General features: G+C 45.9%; 1 protein-coding gene across 1 annotated transcript in view; it reads right to left on the reverse strand.

The window, feature by feature from the left end:
- Positions 1-5,925, reverse strand: part of GNPDA1 (glucosamine-6-phosphate deaminase 1) — a 29,555-nt gene extending 23,630 nt beyond the window's left edge. Inside the window, exons 1-2 of the mRNA XM_088444119.1 lie at positions 5,747-5,925; positions 710-839 (exon numbers count right to left, since the gene is read on the reverse strand). Of these exons, the coding sequence (XP_088300245.1) occupies positions 710-833 (124 nt within the window). The 5' untranslated portion in view covers positions 834-839; positions 5,747-5,925. The remainder of the gene's footprint in view (positions 1-709; positions 840-5,746) is intronic.
- Positions 5,926-11,479: the final 5,554 nt, after the last annotated feature.

Consider the following 11,479-nt stretch of genomic DNA (forward strand, 5'->3'; position numbering starts at 1 on the left):
TCCCGGTGTCGGGATTCTGGCTGCCAGGATTCCGACTGTCCGTATTTCATACTGATTCCCTGCTGATCTGCCCAATAATTGCATATACAGGAGCACTGGCTGATAAACGGCTTCAAACGCTCCTGTAACAGACGGATCAGGAGGATACATTTTAGCTCTTGTTTATAAATGGAGATGTCCATCCTCCCCGATCCCCTTGAAGAAAGTAAACACTGAGCTAAAAATGTGCACAGGGTGCACAATGATCAGATAATCGCTCTGGGGATCGGAGCGATGAACTGAACTGCAGAGTGATCAGCACAGTGTGTACCCAGCATTAGCCGTCACAATTATCACTTGCCAGAAGATGCCTTTTTTTTATATCTACTAACAAATGGAAATGGGCCATGGATTCCGCACCCCAACATGCCACTGTGCAGCATTAAGATTTTTTGTTTACTAGGAAGGGTCCTTGGTAATGCTGTGTACTGGATCAAACCCCTTGGACGATCTACCCGGTTATAGGCGCAATTTGTTCAGCCTAGCCCATTCCTCCTATCATTTCTCTCCCCTCTGTGCGTGCTGCCTCCCTCTTCTCTCCCACCCAATGACAGCAAGTAACACATTTGGCGCTGCACTACTGACAGGCGCACTTCTCCATAGCTGAATAGGAGAGAAGAGACAATAGATTATTAACAAAACAATGGTGAAACTGCTGTGTAGAACTTACCTGTGGGAAGTCCCAGAGTAAAATATTTTTCAGCACTTGGTTTAAAATGGATGATGCGATTTCGAATGTACTTTGCAGCCCACTCACTAGCCTGCTCATAATCATCCAGAATGATAAGTTTCATTTTTGTCTAAAATAACAATCATTTTCATGAATATGGCAATGGAAAGCAATTCTACACTATACATTGTATATAATATTTAATAATGCCCAAATGAACATTTAAATTATTGAAGATTCCACTTATATGATATATTATTTAGAATGCGTTGTAGGGCATATCAGATCAGTAATTCACCTCTGGCTTTAATAAATGTAGATACAAAGTTATCTGTGCAAAGAATGGGATACTGCCATGTACATACAACGTCATGCATGTCCTGTTACACTGCTGCTGTCACACAGCGATAAAGCGGCCAATGCAGAAGTGAACACAAGTAGGAAGTAATTGCTCCCACTTTGCGTGCCTGAGCCAAATGTGTATATACACCCGTATGTAGGGTTGTACGCATCTGAGGCCGGCAGCCGGTATCTGTATGCTTCATGACGATCATTATTAGTCGTGAATGCACCAGCCCTAACTTTGATGTGAAATCCATCAGACAACAGGTGTATTTACACTTATGCACGCTCCTGCAATTTTGTAGACACATCTTCCCTGGACACTGCCTATGTAATAATGCCCCACTACTGGCCAGTTATGTCTACATAGTCTCGTACAAATGGATCCGGAACAAGCGCAGTATGAATACATGGAAGACACACTACACGTCCCAGAGTGTCCTTGGGTACTCAATGAGATCGATGCACAATCAAAAAGATACAGGCAGAAAGTATAATATCCTTTACAGCAAAACTTATTTCAATTACATATGATAATAATAACTAGAACGGAGTCAGATTCATAAAAAAAAACAACAACACACAAGTCAAGGTGGTTCCGTACCAGATATGAACTTTCAACAGGTTTTGTTTATAACATCACAGGAGTCCGGACTTTCCCTGGTTTCTGCAACAGCCTAGGGAATGCCAATCTTTAAAGGTCCACCTCCTCCTTTGTGTGGTAGTGCACTACAAACCAATGCATTTCGGTAATGTAACAGGGGTGGGAAACCTTTTTTTCTGCCAAGGGCCATTTTGATATATATAATATTATTTGCGGGCCTGGTTTAGGACATGCCCCCTCCGCGTGACATCACATGGGGGCAGGACTACAATCGCCGGTGATTACAACAATGCCCGGAGCATCCTGAGGATGCTCCGAGGAGCTGTAAGGGCAGCGGTGTGACCATCTGAAGCATCCTAAGGATGCTCCAGGTGGCACTGCTGCATAGATTCTATGTGCCATTCTATGCACCCCGCTAGTTAAATGAGGCTAGCAGAAAAAAGCTCTGAGGGCCAGACCAAATGATACCGAGGGCCTTATAAGGCCCCCGGGCAGGAGGTTCCCCATCCCTGCTGTAACAGAACCTTGACAAAGCTCTATTACAAGATTGAAACGTGGTGGCTTGTGGTGCACTACAACACAAAGCCCATTTCCGGTAGGGATCCAGCTTGACTTGTATTTTTTTATGACTAATTATTGTCATATATAATTTAAATAAACTTAGCTGTAAATATCAATTGCATTGAGGATCCAAGAATAATCAGGGATGGAAGGTAAGAATCCTATCTGAGGATTGAATATATGATCATTTAAGCTTATTTGAAGTAAGAGTATTACCATAGGGGTGCCTTCAGTGACAAGTCTCCTTGGCCCCCATTTATTAACGATCGCTATTGCAATGCGATCTGGGCATGACATTACCGCCCATGAGCGTTGGCCCCCACAAGCAAAATGTGTTTTCCTTGTGGGTGCCAATGTGTTTTTTTCCCCTATTGAGGCCAATGTAGGTGTTTTTTGGTGCCTATGGGGGCCAATGTGTTTTGTTGTTTTATGTGGGGGCTAAGGTGTATTTGTTCTGTGTGGCCCAATGTATTTATATTTCCTGTGGGGGCCTTGTACAATGTTTTTCGTCTGCTAATGTGGCTAAGTTGCACCATGTATGCTTCGTACAGCGTTGCAGTACAGATACATGCAGTATATTAGAAATGTGTTTTTGGCATTCCTAGGCAGTTACAGGGGGTTGGCTAAGCAGACGCAGATGTAACGTAGTAAGGATGTGTTGATGACATTGTCTGTGTACAGTAAAGAGACACTGAATTGCTCACATTGGAGGCCATACTCAGACAGATGATAATGCACCTAGCAGAGGGCTGGTGAAAGTTTTAATGGTCCGAGGCAGCGATGGTGGTGTCTCTATAGACTACACAGCATGATTGCAGCGTCTGTAGACACTGGAAGTCGGCATCTCAGCCTATGCATATTTGGATGTACAAAAGGGTAGGGCATCGTAGTGGCATTGGCCTAAAGTTGCAGATGCAACTGCTACAAAAGATGCAAGGAGAGCCGCAACTGTATCCAACTCAAAATCAGGCCCTATGAGGAGGGATCCTGCCCCCTTGATAGACCCCACCACCATTAGGGTTACTTCCATAAAATTCCTGGGCTGTTTTTTGTATCCCAATCCAACCCTACCGATCAGCATCAGCGGTGCTCCTCCTCCGTGACCTGGACTCTGTGCTCTGCTCGCGGACGTCACGTACCGTGACCATGAGCCTCCTCACTTGAGGAGCCGGGAGGGGGAGACAGAGAGAGACAGATTTTTTTTTTTCCAATAGCACTTTTAAACTGAAAAGTGGAGATAATTATTTCACTTGTGATTTTGTGAGGAGACCTGGAAAACATGCACTGTTTGGGGTCCTGAGGACAGAGTTTGAGAACCTGTGATATAGAGCATTGCATTTAAAATATATGCTTAAAATACCTCTAAAAATTGTTTGCTAAACTTATACATGTGATCAAATACTGTCAACTTAGTGATACACATAAGTATTGAATCTAGATGCGTCTCGGCGCCGATTCACATGATGTATACAATCATGTGATCACTCGATGAAACGTGGACAATATAATCAAGTAATCCAGTCCGATTATGGGTCACATGATGTAAATAATCCAATTTGACCGGACAAGCCTATCACTAAAGACTGTGGCCCTGATTCAGACCCGCTCGCTGCCGGAGGCAGCTCGCAGGTCTGATGGGCGTGGTTTTTTTTTTCTGCCCGCTCGCTAAGCTGTGGGAGACCTCCTGTGCCAGTGGCCAGGAGGCCGTCGCGATTATCGCGACCATCGGCCTTGTGATGAGACCCGAGTGAACTTCCTGCTCTAATAGAGCAGGCAGTCCACTACTGACGCCTGCGTTTGTGTTGCCACCCCCCCTCCCCGCCTACAAAACGGGGAAAGCTGTCACTCACCATCGACAGCCGCCCCGTCTTGCAGCGAGCCCCGTAGCAACTGAGCTGCAGTCGCTGGACGGGGCTCGCGCACGCCGGACGCGGCACGTGCGCAGTGGGGGACCATCGAGCCGCTTGCGAGCGGCTCTGAATCAGGCCCTGTGTGTGAACGAGTCTGTTCACAGGGATAACAGTAAATATCAAAGTGTCATGTGATGTAAACAATCCCATGTGACCGGACGGATCTATTCCCGAAGACTATGTGGAAAGAGATAAACTGCCAGCCACTCAGCTCCTAACTGCCATGTTACAGGCTGCGTTTGAAAAACGACAGTTAGAAGCTGATTGGTTGACAGTTTATCACTTTCCATAGCGCAGTGCATCGGCCCCTATGTTTGTTATCAGATCCGATCATAGGTCACGTGTTGTAAATAATCACACGTGATCAAGATGATCTAACACTACAGACTTGGAGAGATAGAATGTCATTTAACCATGCCGCAGGTCATAGATCTCCAAACAAGACCAAGCGGACTTAGTACATATCTACATATTGATTGTCGACTAATTACCACGTAGACATGCTGTCGACATTCAGAACCTGTCGACCTTCTGAATGTCAAGTTATTTCATACCCATAGGTCTTCATTCCAGAATAGGAACGCAGATAGTAATGTAATTTAGGCACATGTTACAAAACAAGGACATAGCTTAGCAAAGTATATAAGGGTCTCACATGGTTTTGCTTGACATGCTGCATCCTGGCATTTTCCTAAAGCCAGTGAGTAACCAGCCTTAGGATGGTATTACACGGGTGTTTTGAGTACTACTGGTTTCAGGTCACAAAAGTGGTACACTTCACAGCAAGCAACTACTACCACAGTGACAGGTACAAGACTTCAAGTGAACGGGAATGCTCGGTTTTGTTTTTACCTATTTGTACTCTATTTTTTTTTTTATAAAACATGAATATGAGACATATAACATGAAAAAGACTCAACAACCAACATTTGCTATAATTCTATGTAAAAAATTCATAATGAAATTAAATTCATCAAAGTGTGAGAAGTGAATGCGAGGACATATGAGGGATGAGAGAAGATAGTTAGAGGTATAAGATAAAAGTAAAACACACATGCCATTCTATGCAAAAGAAAAAAAACGTTGGCAAATAGGAAAATGTAAAAATGTGATTGCATTTACATATATTTTTATAAGAGTCGGGGCAAAAACCAGTGGGTTAGATTTAGCATCCTATAGAAATATGCCGTCTCAAAAATCCTCTGATTACTAGTAATTTGTCCAGTGTCTAGAATACACTTGCACAGTACTTTATTATAATGATATTTAATATTTTTGTTACTAGTTAACAACAGGTGACTGTCACCCACACTATGCATAGTGTATTTGTATGAATTAAGCTTTGTGCAGGAACACACAGATGCTAGCAACAATGTTGGGACGTGTAAATATTGAACTATATGATAAAGAAAAGCAAAACCACGAGTTACGACTGTCTGCCTTCCTGTCCCCTTGGGCTGAAAATGTAAATATGTTGGAATAGCATAACCCAGCTGTACAAGTATATACACAGCGTTCTAGAATGAAGCCTAGTAATATATCATGCATGCCTCTGAGGGAAGGTTACATGCACAACTTATAGTATAGTGCAATAGTGAAAAGAGTGCATACACCACTCACCCGATCTCTCTGCAGAAACAAGTTTACTGTGTGTGCTTTCTATATGGTGCTAGTGCAAACGCCTGTCTTCCTCCTCCTGCTGCTCAGTCACATGACTGCTGCTGCTCACGTGGTTCCTTCCCGGGGGCAGGCAGCTGACTCAGCAGCAGCCTTCTTCTAGGGTCAGACGTTCACAGGAAGACATTTATTCACATATTATATTTTCATACATGTATTTATGATTGTGGCTATCTGGGTTCAGGATGTTTCTTCTATCTCAAATGCTTTGAATAGAAGTATATCCCATATATGGCACAGTTGAATGATGTAATATATAGTTCCCTAAACCAGATAGCCCTGCTCAGGGCCAGAATAACAATGGGAAGGATGGAGCTACATCTCAAGGCCTCCACATAAGAATAGGCCCATCCATCAGCATTATGATGACCAGCTGCCTAGCTGGTCAGACAGTTGACAATAAATTATAAAGCTGCATACACACAAAGATTTTCTGTCCAACCATCCAACTAGCTGATTGGTTGGAATGAAAATCTGGTAAGGTATGGGAGTAACTGATGATCAGCAATTTGCTCCTAAATGCCAGAAAACATATGAAAATGGTCGTCAGACAAATTTGTTAAATGTTTTATCTAAATAATTTGTTCAAACAACAGTTTTTGTCCAATTTCTGGCATTTTGGAGCAAATTGCTGATTGTCATTTGCTGTCATACCTTACCAGATTTTCATTCCAACCAATCAACTAGTTGGATGGTTGGACAGAAAATCTTTACGTGTGTATGCAGCTTTAGTATTAAAATTGTGTTTCTAGTTTTCTCACAACATGATGCATTTTTTCTATATTTAGGTAAACAGTGGGGCTGATAGTGCAGGGGGTGTATACACGACGCACGTGGTTCTGGTCACACCCACACAGCACTGGTCACAGCTCCTCAGTTTAGGCCCTTGAACATTTTCAGCCCCAGGCCCATGTGGCACTTAATCTGGCCCTGCCTGCCCTAAGCCAACCCACCTCCGTTATGCACAGTGGCAACAGCTCCCACTGCAGCAGCGGAACAGCCTGGATATACCAGACGAAGAAGAGCCTGAGGACCACTGCACCAAGGAACAGAGTAAGGTAAGTAATACAGCGGGAGGGACTTGAGGTACAGCAGCAGTATGGAGGGGGTCATCTGAGGTGACTTGTCCAATTTACTAGATTAATATAAAGTTTTTGTTTATTTTCTATACCTGGGAATGGAGTTTATCACTTGAATTAAGGCCTACTTACCACCAACTTCTCAGGAGAGTTGGGGGGAAGCCAGGTGGGAGGGGGGTTTAACTGCATCACTGTGGCCCTGCTATAGAAAGCCGTGATTCCTGGCATTATCATGCCACCTAGACCGATCACTTCATTTGTGAAGCTGATTGAGAGAATGCCACGAGGCTGAAGTTGGCTTCTTATTCGGCCAGCTTCTTATTCATTTCTTATTCACTTCTTATTCATTTTCCAGCTTCTTATTCAGAAAATGTTACATTAAAACATTTAAATAAAGTTAGATCACTAAACTAACACTATGTAAACAAAGAATTGTGTCCCTCACACAGTTTACAATTATTATTTTCCTTGCACAATAAGGATTTTGGCATGAATAGGGCAGTAAAGTGGACACAGGCTCCATAATTTGTCATTTTGAATAAGAAGCTGTAGTTGTGCAGGGGTTAACTAGCTTCGGTCATCAAATGTTACACTTGAAACCCACAGAGGGTGGTCTGGTACATGTGACCCACTTGTCATTTGCCTTGGCCAACAAGGATTTTGGCATGAATAGGGCAGTAAAGTGGACACAGGCTCCATAATTTGTCATTTTGAATAAGAAGCTGTAGTTGTGCAGGGGTTAACTAGCTTCGGTCATCAAATGTTACACTTGAAACCCACAGAGGGTGGTCAGGTACATATCACGCACTTGTCATTTGCCTTGACCAACAAGGATTTTGGCATGAATAGGGCAGTACTGCAGGTACAGGCACCACATTTTGTCATTTTGAATAAGAAGCTGTAGTTGTGCAGGGGTCTAACCCTATTTATCTAGGGCTGGTTATGGGATCGCGATGGTTGGGTTGCCGCCGGTCAGAGTATTGACAGCAGCATCCGCACTGTGAGAATCCTGACAATATAATGTAAGTAGCCTAACACTACCCACCCTCCCCGGTGCCTAACCCTAACCTGCCCTCCTAGTGTCTTTACCTAACCTACCTCTCCCCACACCCTAACCCTCCCCTGGAACCAGTACAAATGAACACCGGTCGAGAGTCTGGCGGTCGAAATCCTGACTCCGGCAGGCGGAACACTGATACAGTGTGTTATACAGTATGGGTTGGATACATCAATGGTGACTTACTGTGACAGCAGTGTCGGCTGTGCGGGGTGCTGTTGGTGTCCTCGGTGCGAGAGTGCCATTAGTGTCCTCATTGCGGAAGTTCCGTCAGTGTTGGCAGAGTGGGGGTCCTGGCAGTGTCCTGAGTGCATAGTGTCAGCAGAGCCGTAGTGCCAGTGGTATCCTCAGTGCAGGAGTGCTGACAGTGTCGGCTGTATGGGGATGTCCTCAATGTGGTAGTAGCAGCAGTGCGGAGTCACTGACGGCGTCCTCAATATATGGGGCAATAGTGCTGGGGTGCTTGCAAATGTCCTTACTGCAGGGTGCCAGTGGTGTCGGCAAAGCAGGGGTGCCAGCGATGTCCTCAGTGCATGTGTGCTGACAGTGTCGGCAGTGCAGGGGTACTGGTGGTGTCCTCAGTGTGGGAGTGTCGGATCGTTGACGATGTCCACAGTACATGGGACAGCAGTGCAGGTGTGCTGGCAGTGTCCTCAGTGCAGGGGGCCAGCGGTAATGGCAGAGCTGGGGTGCCAGCGGTGTCCTCAGTTTCGGGGTCTTGATGGTGTTGGCAGTGCATGGGTGCCGGTGGTGTCGTCAGGTGGGTGTCGGCAGCGGGGGATGCTGCTAGTGGGGGTCAGCAACGGGGGTGTCAGCGGTGTCAGGCAAGGGTGGCATCTTCCTAAATCCTAACTTCCTGTGGACATAGATTGGCTGAGAGCCATGACAGACGGCTCTCTCAGCCAATAAGCATTAAGCACGCTCAATGCAAAACCACGCGTTACGGGATCGCAAAGTTTTGCCTCGGAGAGGGATCTGGGACAGACAGGGAGATCTGAGCTGTGGTCTCAGATCCCTCGGATCTCCCAAATTCGTGTGGGTCTGGTTCCCGGATAACCGGACCCGCTCAACTCTATTAAAAACCAGTTCCAGGTCATTGATTCCAGAGGCGCCATAACCCTGCATTCTCCAGGCTCCAGTGCTCTGGCGATGGCTCTGTCAGATCATGCCTTGGGCTGCCCCTACTCTCGAAAATACACACAAAACAAAAAAAACACAAGCACTATTGTAAAGGGTAAATGAGTTTGTCAGTGCATATACAGGGTCTTTAACTTGCTATTGGCCCCAAAGTTTATCTTAAAACTTTTAAAATGATTGACATAATTTAGTGAAATGTGACACAAACTAACCGTGATCCGGTCCATAGATCAACAGTAAAAAGGTCGGCAATGTATACATAGACACCTGATGTTAGACAGTTAACACGTAAACAGTTAAAAAGTTCTACACACTAAAGGTTGACTTATAATGGTCGATAGGTACAAATGGTCTATTGGGTAAAAATTTGGTGTAGAACATTTTTGTGTGCAACCTTTTGACCCTGACCATCTTACATGTCAACCCTTAAAGACCCTGTATATGCACTGACAAACTCATTCACCCTTTACAATAGTGCTTGTGTTTTTTTTGTTTTGTGTGTATTTTCGAGAGTAGGGGCAGCCCAACACATGATCTGACAGAGCCATCACCAGAGCACTGGAGCCTGGAGAATGCAGGGTTATGGCGCCTCTGGAATCAATGACCTGAAACTGGTTTTTAATAGAGATGAGCGGGTCCGGTTATCCGGGAACCAGACCCACACGAATTTGGGAGATCCGAAGGATCTGAGACACAGCTCAGATCTCTCTGCCTGCCCCGGATCCCTCTCCGAGGCAAAACTTTGCGATCCCAATGTCGTAACGCGTGGTTTTGCATTGTGCGTGCTTAATGCTTATTGGCTGAGAGAGCCGTCTGTCACGGCTCTCAGCCAATCAGCGTTAATTCCACAGGAAGTTAGGCTTTAGGAAGATGCCATCCTTGCCTGACACCGCTGGCACCCCCGTTGCCGACCCCCACTTGCAGCATCCCCCGCTGCCGACACCCCCACTGACGACACCACCGGCACCCATGCACTGCCAACACCATCAAGACCCCGACACTGAGGACACCGCTGGCACCCCAGCTCTGCCATTACCGCTGGCCCCCTGCACTGCCAGCACACCTGCACTGCTCTCCCATGTACTGTGGACACCACCAGTACCCCTGCACTGCCGACACTGTCAGCACACATGCACTGAGGACATCGCTGGCACCCGTTTTGCCAACACCACTGGCACCCTGCAGTAAGGACATTTGCAAGCACCCCAGCACTATTGCCCCATGTATTGAGGACGCCGTCAGTGACGCCGCACTGTTGCTACTACCACACCGAGGGCATCCCCATACAGCCGACACTGTCAGCACTCCTGCACTGAGGATACCACTGGCACTACGGCTCTGCTGACACTATGCACTCAGGACACTGCCAGGACCCCCACTCTGCCAACACTGACGGAACTTCCGCAATGAGGACACTAATGGCACTCTCGCACCGAGGACACCAACAGCACCCCGCACAGCCGACACTGCTGTCACAGTAAGTCACCATTGATGTATCCAACCCATACTGTATAACACACTGTATCAGGATTTCGACCGCCAGACTCTCGACCGGTGTTCATTTGTACTGGTTCCAGGGGAGGGTTAGGGTGTGGGGAGAGGTAGGTTAGGTAAAGACACTAGGAGGGCAGGTTAGGGTTAGGCACCGGGGAGGGTGGGTAGTGTTAGGCTACTTACATTATATTGTCAGGATTCTCACAGTGCGGATGCTGCTGTCAATACTCTGACCGGCGGCAACCCAACCATCGCGATCCCATAACCAGCCCTAGATAAATAGGGTTAGACCCCTGCACAACTACAGCTTCTTATTCAAAATGACAAAATGTGGTGCCTGTACCTGCAGTACTGCCCTATTCATGCCAAAATCCTTGTTGGTCAAGGCAAATGACAAGTGCGTGATATGTACCTGACCACCCTCTGTGGGTTTCAAGTGTAACATTTGATGACCGAAGCTAGTTAACCCCTGCACAACTACAGCTTCTTATTCAAAATGAGATAATCTGGTGCCTGTGCCCGCTTTACTGCCCTATTCATGCCAAAATCCTTGTTGGTCAAGGCAAAAGACAAGTGGGTGATATGTACCCGCCCACCCTCTGTGGGTTTCAAGTGTAAAATTTGATGACCGAAGCTAGTTAACCCCTACACAACTACAGCTTTTATTTCAAAATGACAAAATATGGTGCCTGTGCCCGCTTTACTACCCTATTCATGCCAAAATCCTTGTTGGTCAAGGCAAATGACAAGTGGGTCATATGTACCAGACCACCTTCTGTGGGTTTCAAGTGTAACATTTGATGACCGAAGCTAGTTAACCCCTGCACAACTACAGCTTCTTATTCACAATGACAAAATATGGTGCCTGTGCCCGCTTTACTACCCTATTCATGCCAAAATCCTTGTTGG

Source organism: Taudactylus pleione, unplaced genomic scaffold (assembly GCF_031769625.1).
Source record: "Taudactylus pleione unplaced genomic scaffold, aTauple2 ptg000349l, whole genome shotgun sequence".
NCBI lineage: Eukaryota > Metazoa > Chordata > Amphibia > Anura > Myobatrachidae > Taudactylus > Taudactylus pleione.